Source organism: Colossoma macropomum, unplaced genomic scaffold (genome assembly GCF_904425465.1).
Source record: "Colossoma macropomum unplaced genomic scaffold, Colossoma_macropomum, whole genome shotgun sequence".
NCBI classification, from domain to species: Eukaryota; Metazoa; Chordata; class Actinopteri; order Characiformes; family Serrasalmidae; genus Colossoma; species Colossoma macropomum.
The window spans coordinates 43,574,305-43,593,593 of record NW_023494785.1 but is presented as its reverse complement, the minus strand read 5'-3'; the positions used below and the strand labels follow the sequence as shown (position 1 = coordinate 43,593,593).

The following is a 19,289-nucleotide window of genomic DNA, read 5'->3' as shown; positions in this document are numbered from 1 at the left end:
AACCTCAGAGATTCGAGACTCAACTCAGGTTCTGTGTGTGTGTGTGTGTGTGTGTGTGTGTGTGTGTGTAGACGGTGTTGGAGGTCCTGAAGGGTCGCTCCATTCCCATCTCTCTGTGGATCCTGATCGGCAGCATCATCGGAGGTTTGCTGCTGCTCGCACTCATCATCTTCGTCCTGTGGAAGGTACAAAACATCTGACACTTCTGTAACACTTTAATCATGCTTAGGGTTCTTTGAGTGTGCATGGTTCTATATAGAACCATTTCTTAACTAAAGAACCCTTGAAGAACCTTCGATATACAGACACCATAACATATGAATTTCTTCTGATTCTGCTTTTTTCTCTATTGACTCACCGCCACATCTCTGCCTCCGAAACTGAAATCGTTCTTCAGATTGATGGAGATATGGTTCTGTACAGAACCTTTTTGAAAAGTGTTCTGTATAGCACCAAAAAGCGTTCGTCTGTTCTTGCAAGCTTGACATCGTAACAACAGCAGAACCCTTTTTGGTGCTATATAGAACCATATACAACACATTACTCCATCAATCTGTCACAATGCAAAGAACCATTTGAGCATGAAATGGTTCTATATAGAATCATGGCTGTAAATAGAATCATTCCCTTTACTAAAGAACCCTTGAAGAACCATGTTTTTTAAGTGTGTAGGATAGATTGTAGTTTTTTGTTGATGGAGAATGTGCTGCAGATGGTTCTATATAGAACCTGTATGAAAAGGTTTCTATATAGCACTAAAAAGGGTTCTTCTATTGTTACAAGCTTGGCACTGTAATAACAGCAGAACCCTTTTTGGTGCTGTATAGAAACATTTCATAAACGTTTCTACACTCATTGTCCATTTTATCAGCTCCACTTACTATATAGGTGCACTTTGTAGTTCTACAGTTACAGACTGTAGTCCATCTGTTTCTCTGATACTTTGTTAGCCCCCTTTTACCCTGTTCTTCAGTGGTCAGGACCCCCATGGACCCTCACAGAGCAGGTATTATTTGGGTGGTGGATCATTCTCAGCACTGCAGTAACACTGACGTGGTGGTGGTGTGTTAGTGTGTGTTGTGCTGGTCTGAGTGGATCACACACAGCAGTGCTGCTGGAGTTTTTAAACACCTCAGTGTCGCTGCTCGACTGAGAATAGTCCACCAACCAAAAATATCCAGCCAGCAGCGTCCTGTGACCACTGATGAAGGACTAGAGGATGACCAACGCAGCAGCAGATGAGCTATCGTCTCTGACTTTACATCTACAAGGTGGACTGACAAGGTAGGAGTGTCTAATAGAGTGGACAGTGAGTGGACACAGTGTTTAAAAACTCCTGCAGCACTGCTGTGTCTGATCCACTCAGACCAGCACAACACACACTAACACACCACCACCACGTCAGTGTTACTGCAGTGCTGAGAATGATCCACCACCCAACTAGTACCTGCTCTGTGAGGGTCCATGGGGGTCCTGACCACTGAAGAACAGGGTAAAAGGGGGCTAACAAAGTATCAGAGAAACAGATGGACTACAGTCTGTAACTGTAGAACTACAAAGTGCACCTATATAGTAAGTGGAGCTGATAAAATGGACAATGAGTGTAGAAACAAGGAGGTGGTCAGAATGTTATGCCTCTACTGTCACTTTAATACCACTGATGTCTCTTTGTTCGCTCTACAGCTGGGCTTTTTCACGAGGAAACAGAGGACGGACAAGGACGAAAACCACGACGACTGAATTTGCCCACCAGCGTTGACGTTTCTTTGGTGGAGATCTGAGAGTGCAAGTTTTAACAAATGACCCCTTCCCTTCCTCTGAGAGCAGGACTTTAATCCATTATAGCTGCCCTCTGTCACTGGGAGAACCACGTTCCACTCACTCTGACTTTACCAAGGTACATTTGGGTTCTAGCAAGCCGGAGTGTGTTGTGAGAGTGAGTAAAGCAGGCTGTGTGCAAAAGCTTGCTCAGGACTTCAATTTAGCTCGGTGGAGACGTCGAATGGACTTGGGCGAGCTTCCCAGGGCGCTGCGATGAATGACCTCAATGTAGCTTCGGCGACGGTACTGCCAATGTCAGGCTATATTTGGATTGCAGTGAGGAGGAGGAGGAGGGGGAGGAGGAGGGTGGGGTAGGAACTCAGAGCAGTGAAATGCACTATTCATAAGTGCGTAAGAATAAAGAGTATAATTCACAGCAGCCAGATACACTTTATTTATCTCTGAACAGATACCAGTTTTTTTTCTTCAGTTTTCTGCTCATTTCTAAGGTCTGTAAATTGTTTTGCGTTACGGAGTTGATGTTGAATAAAGTTTTGTAAGCCATTTCACAAACATAACGTTCTCTCTCAATCAAATAACCCACCACATGCAGTCCAGCCCTGAACTCATTAAGTATGTTCATTATCTTTCTATTCATAATCCATTCCACTGCATTCTTCACGAGGCAGCATGGTGGCACACTGGGAAGCGAGAAGGGTCTGGGTTCGATTCCCCGGCCGGGTAACCAGCGTCTTTTCTCTGTGGAGTTTGCATGTTCTCCTTGTGTCCAGGTGGTTTTCCTACCACAGTCCAAAGACATGCAGTCAGGCCAATTGAAGATGCTAAATTGGCCCTAGGTTTGAATGTATACGTGTATCTGCCCTGCGATGGACTGGCGGCCTGTCCAAGGTGTTTCCTACCTTCCCCTCGATGACCGCTGGATAGGCTCCAGCACACCCTGCGACCCAGGAGAATAAGCGTCTTTGTGTGTGTAAGTTTGCTCATATTAAAAACATATCGTTGTCTGTAGAAAACCTCCTATCTCCAAAATGGTAACTTTACAGGAGAAGGAAAAAACTTACTTTACTTTAAATGGAAGTCAATGGAACCAGACTTTTTTCCAGGTCATTTTTGGCCATTTCTTTTGGTCCATTCATCATGAAATTCACATATCTAAATATCTAAAGGGCAACAGGCATTTTCAAATTGTCAAAAAGCTGAAAAAATCACAAAAATGGAGACGAGGTTTTGTTCCGATAACAGTGATATGTAATAGTGTCAAGTTTTAATATTTACCTATATGTCAAGGAAACCAAAATATATTAAAAACTTGACACATTTTTTGGGGGGTGGGGGGGGGGTGGGGGGGGGATATATAGAAACATATTTCCTTTGCATATGGGAATAGATTTACAATTATTTAGTAAAAAACAAAGAAATGTGTGCCTCACTCTTCCCTACATAGCAACGTATTTTAAAAAACAGCTAAGTAGCCATTAAGAAGTGAATTTTGGTTGATGATTCAGGACAGTTAGCACAATGCTAACTAGCCAACTAGGTGAGTGTGTCTGCTCTGTGATGGACTGACGGCCTGTCCAGGCTGTTTCCTGCCTTCTGCCCAATGACTGCTGGGATAGGCTCCAGCACCCCCTGCGACCCAGAAGGATCAGTGGCTTAGATTGTGTGTATTTGCTCATATTAAAAACATGCAGTTTTAAAATATATGTGTGGAAAAACTTTTAACTGTTATTTTTAATAAATATATGCCAACAGTTCCATATACGCCAATATTTTGGATTACATGCATATGTGCAGATAAAATATATGTAATAGTGGCCAGTTTTAATATTTACTTGTGTGTCAAAGACCAGAATGTATTAAATTGGACATTTTTGGGGAAAAACAACATATGGAAACATATTTCCTTTGGGAATAATTTTACAATTATTTATTAAAAAATAAAAAATGTGTGCCTCACTCTCCCCTACGTAGTGATGCACTGTGAGAAACAGCAGTAGCAGCCATTAAGAAGTGAATTTTGGGTAATGATTCAGGACACTCAGTTAGCACCATGCTAATAAGCTAACTAGGTGTGTGTGTGTATGTCTAGGTGTCTGGACTGTGATGGACTGTGTGTGTGTGTGTTTTTCACAAGTAATAAAATAACCAGCACTATAATAATCTTTAAAAAAAAATGCACACTGATTCACTTTTAATAAACACCTAAACAAATACAGATTCATAACGAAAATCAAAATGTTCTCCTCACATCCACACACACTCATACAGCACTATCAGGAAGCAGAACGACCCAAATAAAAGATCCGCTGTGCCATCAACGTGAAGACGAAGTAGAACTGATGTAAGACTCCAACAGGAATATAGTCTCATCCACCTGATTCTCACTCGAGTCCAACCTGCCGCCAGAAAAGAGAGAGAGCTGCTTGTTAAGGTCACGACTCCACAGTCATAAGTGGTTAAAGATGATGAATGAATGAATTAATAAAATAAAAAAAAGCTTGTGGATGCTTTTGTAAGCTGTGTAAATAGTTCCTCCAGTCACTTTTGTATCAATAATACATAATAAAACAGTGGTATGATTGCAGCAATTCATGAAAGGGAGTGCTATACCATGAGATATGAGATATTGTGCTGAGGTTTCCTGCCTAGATTGCAACAGACATTGCATAATTATAAATTCAGACAGTTGAATAATTTTTACACCCCGTGTTAACTAGGGATGCATCGATACCGATACAGGTCAGACTGATACCGCGCTCATTTACTCATACAGATACCAACATCAGCTGTGTGATGTACACTGAGCACACACTGCTGCGCTAATGAAGAAAGGACTTGCCACCGCCGCCTTGGCAGAGTCCCACCAGGACACCACACTTTCCATTTTTTAACACATAAAAACACAATCATAAGTGATTCCCCAACATGGGTGGAGACATTTGCACATATACACCAATATTTTGGAATATATGCACATATGCAGATTAAATATGTGTAATAGAGTCAAGTTTTTAATATTGACATGTATGTCAAAGATATACCAAAATATATTAAAAACCTGACATATTTTGGGGGAAAAACAACATATGGAAACATAAATCTTTTGCATACGTGAATAGTTTTAAAATTATTTAGTAAAAAAACAAAAAATGTGTCCCTCACTCTCCTCTATGTAGCAATGCACTGCGAAAAACATGGGTGGAGACACCAAAAAAACAGAGACATAAAAGTTGACATTTGCTACCAAAGTCCATTTATGCCAACTGTACGCTGTTTGACTGAATAGAAGTACGAGGTATAAACGTTGATACAGTGATTTTTTGCATATAGTAAATAGTCTGTAGAGAGACCGAACTGTCCTACCATGGACATCACTACGTGCTTTAGCTTCAGTGCTCACTGTTAGCAGCACTGAACAGTGTCTCAGCATGTTTGCTCAGTACTCGGTTATTCTGAATGAATCAGCTTTATTGATAACGGTCCGTAGACAGAACGTCTGTAGAGGCTGCGTTTCACATAGCAGGTCAGTCAGACGGAGCGTTTCGTCCAGTGTGAGTTTATAAATCGTAGCTTTGTCTGAACACGATGGTCTATTCAAACGTACAGTGTGAGTCACCAAACGAGCAAGATCTCTAAAATCACACAGTGTCTGTCTGGCTCTAGAGGACACCCAGCTACAGCTCAACCAGCCAATCAAAAGACTCCAACAAGAGGGAAAACTGGAAGCGTGAGCTCCTCTGATGCGTCAGCCTCGGATGTGATTCCTGCTGTCGCTGTGCTGCTGCTGAGACAGATGAGGATCAAAACTATGAAACCTACTTTACTTACAGCTGCACAGAAGAGCTTTTCTGAGCCGCTCTTCCCCACTGCAGCGCTGCTCGATCAGAGATCACTGATGTAGCATAGCTAGCTAACACACTTCATTCACAATCAGATAGATTAAATGATTTAACTGGTAAGATACATTTACACTCATTTACCCCAAACACTACTTCCTTCTAAGTAGGTACTCAGTATGGTATCGGACTCGGTATCGGCGAGTACTAAAAAAATATGTACTCATACTGGGTCTGAAAAAATGATATCGATGCATCCCTGGAGTTAACGCTATCCAGTGGTACGGTACTTGTTGATGTGATGCCGCAGGGCCTCTAGCTGCTGCCTCTCCGGCGGTGTGATCATCTCCTCCACTTCAGTCAGCTGAGCAGTGTCCGCCCCGCTGGCCTGCAGCGACGCCAGGATCGCCTCTATTCGCTGAGATTTCTCCAAATGACGCCTGCGATCAACCACCAATGAATTCAGAGCACATAAAGTAAAACAAGGAGGGCCACAATGCTGCAAGGTACAGCGTTTTCCCTGTTCCAAGACCTGATTCAACACCTCATTAGAGCTGCAACTGCAGAGTATTTCTGCCTGTCTGAGTGGAATCAGGAGGGTTGGAGCAGGGAAACTACTGCTTTACCCTCCAGCACCCAACTTCGACTCTATTAAAGTTAAAGGAGTGTCAGGAACTCACTTGTTCTCTTTGGTCTCGAACAGTCTCCTCTCTATCAGGTTCCCCACCGCCTGTGAAAGAGTTCCACACTGAAACACTGCTGGACTGGTTGCACCAGGTTTGTGTAAGTTTATACTTAAGTTTGGGCATAAAGTCTTTACTGAGTCCTTAGTTACACTAGTTAGTTTCAAACTATCCTTTTAGTAAATCTGGCTGCACCGCAAATCTGTAAGTCGTGTCTTAATTAGTAACAACTAACTAATGCGTACGTCGCTCTAACAGGACGATAACACGTTCAGGAAAAAATATCCAGCACAGAAGAGAACGATGTGTACAAGTTAAACTGAATAAATCTAATGATCTACAGCCGCTGTCTGGTTATTCTTTAATATTTCACTGAGAAACAAAATACACAGCTATTAAACACCGGTTTCTGGCTGACCAACACAACAGCAGCCTCAGTTTAGCTGTTTGGGCTTCTGAGTCTCACTGAGCTGGAGCTGTGGGTGTTTAGCTTCATGCTCGTAGTTTAAACCAGGGCGACGATTAGAGCTGTGAGTAAAATCACAGTGCATTAGAGTTTTTAGCTTAGTTAACCAAAAAAAGTCATGTTTTTGGTCTTTTTGTTCTTTCTACTTGGTTTCTGATGGTTTCCCCAAAACCTACCCCTGCTCAGGGGTTTAAATATTTAGTACCCGCTAAGCTCAACATTAAAACTAGTTTGTGGTGCAGCTCGTTCTGATTCAGTAATGATAAACCTGAACTTAGTAAACACTTACGTTGTAACTAGCCTAGGTTTGATCTGACGCACAGCTGGTGCAACTGGCCACAGATCCATCAGGTGTCATATATGTGAGAGTGGAGTGAGTGTCTGTGGTACCTTGTAGCAGTTCTGCAGCAGCAGTCTTGCAGTGGGCAGCTGGTTAACAGTGTAGAGGTAGAAGGTGCGGGAGGGGGCGTAGTCAGGGGTCTTCGGGATTTCCTGGAGAAACCGAAACAGAAGTATAAAAGTTTAATTCAGTTTTGCAAACTAATTCATTTGAGCTGTCAGTTTCAATGACTCATCCAATTTAACAGAGTCAATTCTATTCCCACCTCCTCCACGTATGATTTAGATAGATTTCATTCAACGAGTGAGTCTGATGTCTGACTTCTACTCGCTAATGGAATCAGAATCCACCAAGAAAAAACGTACAAGAAGCAGCAAGGTTATATATTTTTACAGAAATGAGAAATTTTAGAAATTAAATTTATAACATTCTGTAGTGCTCAATTTGATTCAGTTGGGCTTGTGAATCACTTTGATTGACTCACAGAAAAAAACCTGCTCCAAATAATGATTTGTTCATGAATCGGGCAGCGCTACACAGAAGGACAGGGGATCTTTACATCTCTCCGATGTGCATCTCACATGTAATGCACAAAGGAAGATATTTTATAAAAGACAAACTATAAAGTGTGGATGGTCCTTGTCTTTAGACAACACTCATATTGTTGTTGTTCAAATTACACTTAACTAACTTCCACTCAAAGTTAGTTTTCTCCTTCTGAAAGGTCACCATTTTGGAGATATGAGATTTTGAAGTGACGGTGGTGGTATACATGTTTGTGGCTGGTCTCCTTTGTTCATTTGTGACTTTGTTACCTGTAGCTGGACGAGGTTTTCGGACAGCAATGTGTACAGCATGTCTTTGGCCTCCTTTGCTGGAATCATAGCAAAATCCTCCACCTGCTTCTGCTCCAGGTGCCGTTTCCGCAACAACAGGCGGAAGATTCGGGCCGACCGTGAACCGAATCTGACCCCATAGAGAACCAAATACGGTTACAAACCCAAAACATTCACAGGTGGACATTAAACAAAGCAGAAAGTGACCACACTGACCTTTCCTGGACCACAGACTCCAGCGTAGCTCTGGCCAGGTTGGCCAATGCTCGGTGCAAATCTCAACACGCACTTAAGGATCAACGTTTCTGTACCACTCTTACATTTCAGCTTTCAACTAGACTCATTAGACTTACTTAAAAAAATCCCCTAATGCTCTATAATGTTCATATGATCCACACAGTCACTCGGACAGACTGTAATACACTACAGGAAGTGTAGGGGGCGATATGGCTTCTACTGTTTCATTTAAAAAGCCTCTATAATGTTCATATGATCCACACAGTCATTCTGACAGACTGCAATACACTACAGGAAGTGTAGGGGGCGATATGGCTTCTACTGTTTCATTTAAAAAGCTCTATAATGTTCATATGATCCACACAGTCACTCTGACAGACTGTAATACACTACAGGAAGTGTAGGGGGCGATAGGCTTCTACTGTTTCATTTAAAAAGCTCTATAATGTTCATATGATCCACACAGTCATTCTGACAGACTGTAATACACTACAGGAAGTGTAGGGGGCGATATGGCTTCTACTGTTTCATTTAAAAAGCCTCTATAATGTTCATATGATCCACACGGTCTAAAATTCAGTTTAGGAACAGAAAAGAGATGTTTGTGATGGAGAGGATACTGACGACATACATTCCTCCTCCGCTGTCACCCGTCTTACTCACAAACTCCATCTGAGAGAAAAACAAACACAGGAGCTGTATGAATATGAAAGCAGTCTAAAGGACAGGCGACTCTCTGACACAACTATGAGATTAGATTACAACTCTTTAGGAAATAATCCAGCACAAATTTCATCCAAGTTCAATTTAAAGGGGAATTCCACCCTTTTATTTTTAAAATTTCTGCATAATTAAATAGTTGAGATGTAAACAAAGTCATTTGTGGTGGTATTAGTATAAAACGCTCTGTTCTAAAGAAACTTACCGAGTCAGAATTGTTCACAGTGGTGGTGATAGGAACCAGACGTCCACCTCTAAAAGCTCCCTCACAGAAAGTTCCTACATGAAATGGTTATGAATTCACTGCCTGATGACTGAGACACTGTTTTACAATAGCTTTGAGAAGAGACTTTTAAATCTGTTCATGGTGAGAATTTCCCACTATTTTCCATCATCATTCCATATAAACTCAGAAGACTCGTGTAGGTTCACTGGTGGTTCTGGATAGTAAATAAAATGTCTATATTTGTGTTGTAGTCATGGCGACCCCTGGTTCCTATCACCACCACTGTAAAGACATCTGAATACATATGTATGTATGAACAAACTAATTACACTGTACAGACTTAAAAACAAGGGTTCAAGGGTTCTTTAGTAAAGAAAATGGTCCTATATAGAACCATGAAAACCTAAAGAACCCTTTACACGATTCTTTGCATCATAAAAGCGTTCTTCAGATTGATGGAGAATGTGCTGTGGATGGTTCTATATAGAACCTTTTCGAAAATGGTTTTATCCAGCACCAAAAAGGGTTCTGCTACTGTGACGATTTTAGGCTTGTTGCAATAGAAGAACCCTTTTTGATCTGATACAGAACCATTTTCAATAGAACCATCTACAGCACATTCTCCGATGGAAAGAACCCTTAAATCATGCAAATGATTCTGTATACACTCTTACCAAAGATGGTTCTTCAAGGGTTCTTTAGTTCTATTTGGTACCATGAGTTCTATATAGAACCATTTCATGGTTTAGATAGTAAATAAAATGTCTATATTTGTGTTGTAGTCATGGTGACCCCTGGTTCCTATCACCACCACTGTAAAGAAATATGAATGTGTTCATGGTTCTATATAGACACATTTTCTTTACTAAAGAATATTTAGACAATAAAATATAATGATATTGAGTATTATCAGAATTGATTATTATGGATTCTAATATTCCAAAGCTGATTTTGAGCTGCTGCCCTCAGATCAATGCATTTCTAATCACATCTCTAATCTGTTTATGTGATTTCAGGCATATTTTTACCGGATCGTCCACCAGCAGGGTGAGATACTGGTCCAGAATGGGTCTGCCGATGTTGTAGCTGGCAGGCAGAGCTCGAAAGATCTGATAAAAAATAAAACACAATCATAAACACAATTAAACACCACAGAACAAAACCACAACACTGATGAAAAAGCAACAACAGTTACAATAATAATGCACATCTGTGTGTCCGTGTTCACCTCGTTAGCTGAGAGCGCCTGTGTGTACGCAGCGTTAGCTGGTGTGGTCACTTCACTCAGCCGCAGCATGGTCCTCACGATTTCACTGCTTGTCTACAGCGAGAGGGGAAAAAGAGGAGATTTGCCCAAAGCCAAGACATTCAGGCCACGTTCACATTACAAGCCTCTTTGCTCAAATCCGATCTCTCTGACTCGATGGTTCACACTCGTTTAGGTAAGTGACTCAAATCTGTCATTAATGTGACGAACCGGCGTCCTGAAATGACCCTCATGAGCTCATCCTACTCAGTAACGTCACATGAATGAATCACGAGCATCATCAGCACAAACTAACGAGCAGAACGAGCTTCGCTGAGAAGATCATTAACTCTGATCAGCTCTCAGCTTCATTATTAGAGCGAGACGAAGGAGAAAAAGGTGAGATGAGCTGCTTTTCCACCGTTTACAGGCTTTAACTCCTGTTCGGCGCTGCTGCCATGGTAACGCTGAATGATGGTCACACGCAGTGGGAAAAAGCACATGAATTCCGATCTGAGTGTCACATTAAGGTCACATGGCCACAAATCGGATACATATCCAATCTAGGACCACATATGAAAGTGACTCAGGTCGGATTTGAAAAGATCAGATTTGTGTCCACACAGCTCTGAAAACATCAGAGTCACATTAGGGCAAAAAATCAGATTTGTGCGACTTTAACCTGGTACAGTACTTTACCTGGTCCAGTTTGGAGGCCACAGCGCTGATGATGGCCTGATGTCTGAAATGTAGATGAAACCGCTCAAAATTCACCTGCCAATAAATCCCCTCATCACCACACACCTGCAGAGAGAGAGGGGAAGAAGAGAGAGTGAGGGGACGGAGGGGAAAGAGAGAGAGAGGAAAGACAGAGGGAGAGTGAAAGAGAGAAGGAAAAGAGAGAGAGAGGGACAGAGAGGAAAGAGAGAAAGGAAGCGAGAGAGAAAGGAAGAGGAAAGAAAAAGAGAAAGAGAGAGGGAGAGAGAGAGAAAGAGGGAGAGAGAAGAGGACAGAGAAAGAGAGGGTAAAGAAAAAGAAAGAAAAAAGCAAAGGGAGAGACAGCAAAAGAGTAAAAGAGAAATAAAGAAAGAAGAGAGAGAGAAAGAAGGGGGAAAGGAAGAAAGAGGAAAAAAGAAAAAGGAGAGAAGGGGAGAGAGAAAGAAACAAAGACAGAAAGTGAGAGGGAGAGAGAAAGAGAGAGAGAGGGAGAGAGAGTTGGTATGTAATGCATGAAGACTGCTTTATCTATGCCGTGTGCGTGTATCTGAAGTTCTGACCTCTGCACTGTCCACTCTGGCCTTCTTTGCTCCTCTTTCATCTGCATCACCGTCTTCACTTGACCGCCTGCGTTTCCCCCGACCTGAGAGAGCAGATTAGACATCATGCACCAAACACAGCAGCACCCTTCGACCCATCTGTAGTTCCTGGCTGAAGCCCACGCTGTTGCCTGACTCCATGGCTGTAGCCTTTTTGTTCAAATGCAGCTTTTAAATGGCGAGTTCCACTGACGGCTCAGCTACTGTCATTGTGAATTTGTTTATCACTGAAGCACATCGAGTCTTAAGTAAGTAAAAAACAGTGCTGACAATGCTGCACCCATTTGTGGCTTGGAGTCCAAGAGAGCATAAGTGTCCTCGCTCTTTCTGGGTGGGCAAGATGGCCCTTCCTCTCCCCCTCATCACTCAGCCCAGTGCTAGCCAGCACAGGCGTCTGTTAGCTGATGTAACAGAACTGGCGATTAGCGTTCTCCTCCAAGCGTGTTCAGCTGTCCAATTAGGTTGCGTTAGTGGCAGTGCGCCAAGATGTAGTGGCGCTTCACAGAACCGCGTTTGCCTTCACCCTCAATACGACCAAATTGAGGAGAAAATTGGAAAAAATAAATCCAAAAAGAGGTCTGCAGAGAAAACCTCCCAGGCCGAAAGAGGTGAAGGTCAAAAACACTTTTTAATGATTGGAGTCCCGTGATTGGTTATTTTACACAGAGACAAGCCAGACAGTGTTGTTTGGTATGTCATCAACTCGCTTTGGATGGCAAAAAGTGAACTAATAGTCTCATTGCTGGGACTAAAAACCTAAAATCGGAGCCATAAAAGACCACGAATCATCCAAATGCCACTTTGAGGTGTACATAAATATAGAAAATCACAGCTGCCATGAAGGTGCTTACCAGCCGGGTGTGTGTGTGACTGTGTCCTTGAGAGAGAGAATGTAAGTATTTTTCTTAAGAATTTAATTATTTACTTTATGAAATAAAATATCTACAACCCCATTTCCAAAAAGGTTGTGCAGAATGTAAATAAAAATAGAATGCAATGATGTGCAAATCAAGTAAACCATATTTTTACAAGAAAATACCATAAAGACAACATATCAAATGTTGAAACTGAGAAACTGTACTGCTTTTTGAAAAATATTTTGAATTTGATGCCAACAACACGTTCCAAAAAAGTTGGGACGGGGGCCTGTTTACCACTGTGTTTCATCAGCTCTTCTTTAACAACACTCTGTAAGCGTTTGGGAACTGAGGAGACACTGCTGTAGTTTAGAAAGGGAAATGTTTTCCTGTTTTTGCTTGATACAGGATCAGCTGCTCAACAGTTCAGGGTCTCATTTGTCATATTTTTCATTTCATAATGTGCCAAAAATGTTATCAGTGGTGACCGGTCTGGACTGCAGGCAGGTCAGTTTAGCACCCGGACTCTTTTAATACACAGCAATGCTGCTGTAATACATGCACAATGTGGTTTGGCATCGCCTTGCTGAAATAATCAAGGCCTTCCCTGAAAAAAGACGTCATCTGGATGGCAGCATATGTTGCCAAAACATGTATATATCGTTCAGCATTAATGGTGCCTTCACAGATGTGCACGTCACCCATGCCATGTGTACTAACGCCCCCCTACACCATCATGAATACTGGCTTTTGAACTGTGCACTGATAACAAGCTGAATGGTCTTTGTCCCGGAGGACACAGTGTCCATGATTTCCAAAAAGAAATTTAAATGTTGATTCGTTGGACCACAGGACACTTTTGTATTTCCCCTCAGTCCATTCTAAATGAGCTCGGGCCCAGAGAAGGTGGCAGCGTTTCTGGATCCTGTTTATATCTGGTTTCTTCTTTGCATTTTAGAGTTTTAACTTGCATTTGTGGATGCAGTGATGAACTGTTTTCACAGACAGTGGTTTTCAGAAGTGTTTCTGAGCCCATGCAGTGATTTCCACTACAGAATCGTGTCTGTTTTTAATGCAGTGCCGTCTGAGGGCCCAAAGATTACAGCCAGCAAATACTGGTTTTTGGCCTTGTCTCTTGCATACAGAGATTTCTCCAGATTCTCTGTGTTGTTGGCATCAAATTCAAAATGGGCATATATTTTTCAAAAAACAATTATATTTAAGTTATATTTTTAGTTATTAAATATATTATATTTAAGTTATTATTATATTATATAAGTTTCAACATCTGATATGTTGTCTTTGTACTATTTTCAATGAAATATAGGGTTTAAATGATTTGCACATCATTTCATTTTGTTTTTATTTATATTTTCCCCACTTTTTTGGAAATGAGGTTGTATTTACCTTCATAATCATCATTGAATATTGTAGATCTTGTATTATTTTTCACATGCAGTTACACGCAGCCAGCTAAAACAAGTAAGCGGCTGGTAAAACTGAGTGGCTGGTAGATTTTGGAATCCACCAGCCACAGTGGCAAATGAAAAAAAAGTTAATTTCCAACCCTGAGTAGAACTATGGACAAATCAACAAGTGGTAACAGCGGTTTGAGCGCAGAAGAGCTACAGTCATTGTATCTGAAATATGCAGCTACTGTTAATCTCATTAGACGTCTGTCAAGAAAACTGGAAACGGCACTAAGAGAGTGAACACAAATACATTCTGATGGATTCTGTCCCCTCATATTTACAAAACTGCTTTTAGGGTCAAATTTGAGCAAATAAGATAAATTAATTGTGATTAACTGCACAGAAAATGTGATTAATTACAATTAATTGCTTTACCTGTCTGATGGCCCTACTGTTTACACTTCTAAAAGCATGTTAACTTAACCATGAACACAGGAGCATAAGTAACGTGTTAGTGCTAGATAAAACTGAAATGCATGTATAAGTGTGAGAGACTGACCGGTGAGGTGGATCTGTGGTATTTTATAGCAGTCTGGGTAGCTCTCTGGTTGAGCAGGCGGAGCAGGCGGAGCAGCAGCAGCAGGAGCGGGAGACTCTGAAACCGCTGAAGATGTTCTTCCTGCTGCTCCCGCACTGTCCATCGGGGGGCAGCGCTGTAGGAAATGAGTCTCCACCAAGCGGGTGAAGGCAGTGATGACCTCACTGTACTCCATACTCTGACCATCTGGGAGAAGGGATAGAAAAAGTACATTGAAAATCATGTAATGTCAACAAAAACACTGCTTTAATAGTAAAGAACAGTAAACAGTTCTGACCACTCCACAATGTACTTCAACTCACTGGCCACTTTATTAAAAACACCCACCTTGTGCTTCCACTCACTGGCCACTTTATTAGAAACACCCACATTGTGCTACCACTAACTGGCCACTTTATTAGAAACACCTTCCATGTGCTTCCACTAACTGGCCACTTTATTAGAAACACTCACATTGTGCTTCCACTCACTGGCCACTATTAAAAACACCCACCTTGTGCTTACACTAACTGGCCACTTTATTAGAAACACCCACATTTTGCTTCCACTCACTGGCCACTTTATTAAAAACACCCACTTTGTGCTTCCACTCACTGGCCACTTTATTAGAAACACCTACATTGTGCTTCCACTAACTGGCCACTTTATTAGAAACACTCACATTGAGCTTCCACTCACTGGCCACTGGGTCTTTAAGACTGACATATGTAAATTCCCTCTGCTCTTATTGGCTGCCCTGTATTATACCTCTTTCATGCTAATCACTCCTTATAACTTAGAAATTAAAGCTGCAACTTGGTTTCCATATAAATGAGCTGTCTGGACTGGAGAGTGAACGGTATGTTTTGAAACTTAAACAATGTCTTTGTACCACAGTAAACTCTTTTATTTCACAAATGTGAGGAAAATAGTTTTTCTATGATTATGGGCCCTTTAATGTACTGCACACACGTTCAAAACTAAACCATGGCTCAGAGTGAAACCACCCCCCCACCCCAACCCCCCAGAGAATACAAAAATGTAATGTAAAGCAATATAATAACAATATGGTACTTTAACTGTACTGTACAGTCCTACTGTACTGTATGATGCTCTCCTGTACACTCACCCTCCATGCTGTGGGTCAGCCTGTCCGCCACAGTCTTGACTGTACTGCTCATGGTCATCTGACCCCTCTGCAGTATCTCCTCGATCACCAGCTCTCCGGTGTCCCCGTACAGACTCTTGGCAGTGTAGATGTATCGCGGGTAGCGCAGCATGTAGAGAATTCGCTCGCTATTAACCATGTACTCCACCGGACCCCCGGGACCCCGCCGGCCCGGGCCGAACACGCACATACCGTGCTGAGCCAGCACACACAGAGACTTCTTCACCTAGCAGAGAGCAGGTTAAAGAGACAGTTCAGCTAAAAATGTAGTTTTCCGCAGTTACTGTAAATGCAGTCGATCAGCCGGATATTATTTCTAGTTTTTCACTGGAGCTGCAAGGCTAATGTAGCTAACAAGCCAGTTTACCCTAATTGGCATAGTGCTAACTCGCCTCAAACCTCGCCTCAAACCGCATGGAGGTGTTCAGTATCTCTAATAAACTTGATGATGTGGTTTCTGACTCTGTATGACTCACTGTGATCTATAAACATGGACTAAAGTACATTAGCATAGCTAAACACAGAAGCCGCTGTAATGAATCCTGAATATTCTCCCTGTTTTTGTGTTGATTTCTCTCAATGAGTCACTGACTGACTGATTCACTGACTGATGTCAACTGTCAAAACGCAGATTGGCAAAGATTGACAAAACAAGCAGCAGGTGGCGCTGTACACCATTAAATGCTGCCCTCTCCCAATGCTACAGTCTTAAAAAAGATGGTTCTTCAAGGGTTCTTTAGTAAAGAAAATGGTTCTATGAAGCATGAACCCTTAAAGAACCCTTTAAAGAGTTCTTTGCATTGTAAAATGTTCTTCAGATTGGTGGAGAATGTGCTGCAGTTGGTTCTATATAGAAGCTTTTTGAAAAGCGTTCTATGTAGCACCAAAAAGGGTTCTGCTTTTGCTACGATGCCAAGCTTGTACCAACAGAAGCATTTACATAGAACTATAAACTTGCAAGCTCAAAAGCGTTCTGCAGATTGAGAGAATGTGCTGTAGATGGTTCTATATAGAACCTATTTGAAAAGGGATCTACATAGCATCCAAAAGGGTTCTTCTATTGTAACGATGTCAAGCTTGTAACAATAGAACACTTTTGAATGCTATATAGAACCTTTTTCAAAAAGGTTCTATATAGAACCGTCTGTAGCAGATTCTCCGTCATTCTGAAGAAAACTTTCATGATGCAAAGAACCCTTTAAGGGGTTCCTTGAGTGTTCATGGTTCTATACAGAACCATTTTCTTTACTAAAGAACCCTTGAAGAACCGGGTGAAATGACAGTGATGAATACGTCCATTAGAGCTTAAGCTGTCGGACTTCATAAGGGCTCCAGATTAACGTTGTTCCCTCACCATAGCGACAGTAAATATAGAGCACGAGATGATGTTCAAACTGGAGTTTCTAAACACTGTGTCCACTCACTGTCCACTCTATTAGACACTCCTACCTTGTCGGTCCACCTTGTAGATGTAAAGTCAGAGACGATAGCTCATCTGCTGCTGCACAGTTTGTGTTGGTCATCCTCTAGTCCTTCATCAGTGGTCACAGGACGCTGCCCACAGGAAGCTGTTGACTGGATATTTTTGGTTGGTGGACTATTCTCAGTCCAGCAGTGACACTGAGGTGTTCAAAACTCCACAACACTGCTGTGTCTGATCCACTCAGACCAGCACAACACACACTAACATACCACCACCACGTCAGTGTTACTGCAGTGCTGAGAATGATCCACCACCCAAATAGTACCTGCTCTGTGGGGGTCCATGGGGGTCCTGACCACTGAAGAACAGGGTAAAAGGGGGCTAACAAAGTATCAGAGAAACAGATGGACTACAGTCTGTAACTGTAGAACTACAAAGTGCACCTATATAGTAAGTGGAGCTGATAAAATGGACAATGAGCGTAGAAACAAGGAGGTGGAACGTTATGGTCATGCAGCTGATCCAGAAAAACTAGACTTGCCTTGTCTTGTTTGCTTTGTAGCCAGAAGCAAACATGACTTGGCTGATCGACTACGACTGGAATAAGGGAGAAAGTTCTAGAACAGACGTGTGCGAAGGGGGGGGGCATGTGGGGAAAAGGTAAGAGCTAAAAACAGTACCAGGTCGAGTGGGATGCTGGTTTGATGGGCTAAAGCTCGCAGGTTTAGAGCTCCACTCCTCAGGAGCTCCGTCCCAACCTTCTCCACCACCTCCCCAAAGTGCTCCTGCAGCAGCAGCCCGCACAAACGCACCTCCTGCGCTGTCATCTAACAGAGGGGGGACAAGACACACATTCACTAACCTAAAGTCAGTCAGCAGGCTGAGGTTCCTGAGGCCTGGAGCCCAACTCAGGAAGAACATTCAACTGCATTTCATCTTTATAAAGCATCTATAACAGTAAAAAGCAGCGCTGTGTCAGTGTTAGTGCTTATTGGAGTAATAACTGCATCATATTCTTCATATCTATGTAGTTTCCTTCACTAAAAAGTGATATTTTTGAGGCAAGAAAAGGACTGGAAGGGGTCCACCTCCATCAGAAGGCTCTCCCTGCTTTGGTCAGATTGGTCAGCCCTGATTGGTCTACCCAAATAACCCAATATCATGAGAGATAGTCCTGATTTTATAAACAATAAACGCAATAAAAATGATTCAAAGACACAAAACTGACCTGGAAGTAGGACAAAAATGTTTAAAAAAGGTTCAAAATGTGTTGTATATGGTCCTATATAAGCACCAAAACAGCAGAACCCAGAACCATCTTCAAAAAGGTCCTACAACCATCAATCTGAAGAACCGTTTGACCATGCAAACGCTTCCACACTCACGCTTACAAAATATGGTTCTTCGAGGGCTCTTTAGTAAAGGGAATGGTTCTATTTAGAGCCGTGAGTTCAATATAGAACCATTTCATGCATAAATGGTTCTTTGCATGGTGGCAGACTGATGGGGAATGTGTTGTATATGGTCCTATATGGCACCAAAAGGGGTTCTTCTACTGTTGTGACGTCAAGTTTGAACGCTTTTCGATGCTATACAGAACCCTTTTCAAAAAGGATCAACACAGAATCATATACAACACATTCTCCATCAATCTGAAGAACCATTTCACCATGCAAAGAACCATGGTTCTGTTTAGAACCAAGGAACCCTTCAAGAGTCATCTTAAAAGAGAGCTATGGACAATTTCACAGTCCACCTGCAGGCCCTCTTAGTCTTAGACAGCCTTTAAAGAATTATACAGTCACCTATCTAGAACAGCTGGAGTGATGAGCTGTTTACTGAAGAATGACAGAGGGTTAGGTTAGTTAACCTAGGTTAGCTGTTAGCTTCCTAATGTCAGGCACACTAGATTCTAACACTTCCCCAGCATTAAAACAAAAACACAGAGAGGATTACGAACCTCTAAAAGTCAGAGCTTTCCCTTCCCAGTGCTGTCTGTAGGCTTGTACAGCGGTTAATAACACAAATAAATAAATGTTTTTAGCTACTAACTCCCAGCTCTCACATGGCTTCCCCACACTAGTAACGCAGGTGAATCGTTTCGTTTGAACCGGTTCTTTTTCAGCGAATCAGTCAAACCGATTCACAAGTTCAACTGAATCGA

The 19,289-nt window shown here is 42.0% G+C and overlaps 2 protein-coding genes across 4 annotated transcripts in view; one reads left to right on the top strand and one right to left on the bottom strand.

Moving 5' to 3' along the window:
* The window catches only part of itga10 (integrin, alpha 10), a 78,432-nt gene extending 76,066 nt beyond the window's left edge, over positions 1-2,366 (top strand). For all 3 annotated transcript variants that reach the window (XM_036596095.1, XM_036596086.1, XM_036596077.1), the window contains 2 exons: positions 72-185; positions 1,684-2,366. In XM_036596095.1, the coding sequence (XP_036451988.1) occupies positions 72-185; positions 1,684-1,740 (171 nt within the window). In that variant the 3' untranslated portion in view covers positions 1,741-2,366. The remainder of the gene's footprint in view (positions 1-71; positions 186-1,683) is intronic.
* A 1,590-nt stretch (positions 2,367-3,956) lies between these two features.
* Positions 3,957-19,222, bottom strand: polr3c (polymerase (RNA) III (DNA directed) polypeptide C). Its single transcript, XM_036596064.1, has 15 exons — positions 19,086-19,222; positions 17,806-17,952; positions 15,664-15,928; positions 14,517-14,741; positions 11,650-11,732; positions 11,072-11,176; positions 10,355-10,447; positions 10,155-10,235; positions 8,801-8,852; positions 8,160-8,220; positions 7,923-8,073; positions 7,158-7,259; positions 6,299-6,348; positions 5,909-6,058; positions 3,957-4,178 (listed from the first exon to the last, which is right to left on the bottom strand). Exons 2-15 carry the CDS (start codon positions 17,950-17,952, stop codon positions 4,097-4,099), a joined length of 1,647 nt encoding a protein of 548 aa, XP_036451957.1. The 5' UTR covers positions 19,086-19,222; the 3' UTR covers positions 3,957-4,096.
* Positions 19,223-19,289: the final 67 nt, after the last annotated feature.

Coding starts and splice junctions, on each gene's coding strand:
- polr3c (XM_036596064.1), bottom strand. CDS start 17,952: ATGACAGCGCAGGAGGTGCGTTTGTGCGGGCTGCTGCTGCAGGAGCAC. Junction 15,929..17,805: donor CCAGCATCCCACTCGACCTG/GTACTGTTTTTA, acceptor GCTCTCTGCTAG/GTGAAGAAGTCTCTGTGTGT. Junction 11,177..11,649: donor CCAGAGTGGACAGTGCAGAG/GTCAGAACTTCA, acceptor CTCTCTCTGCAG/GTGTGTGGTGATGAGGGGAT.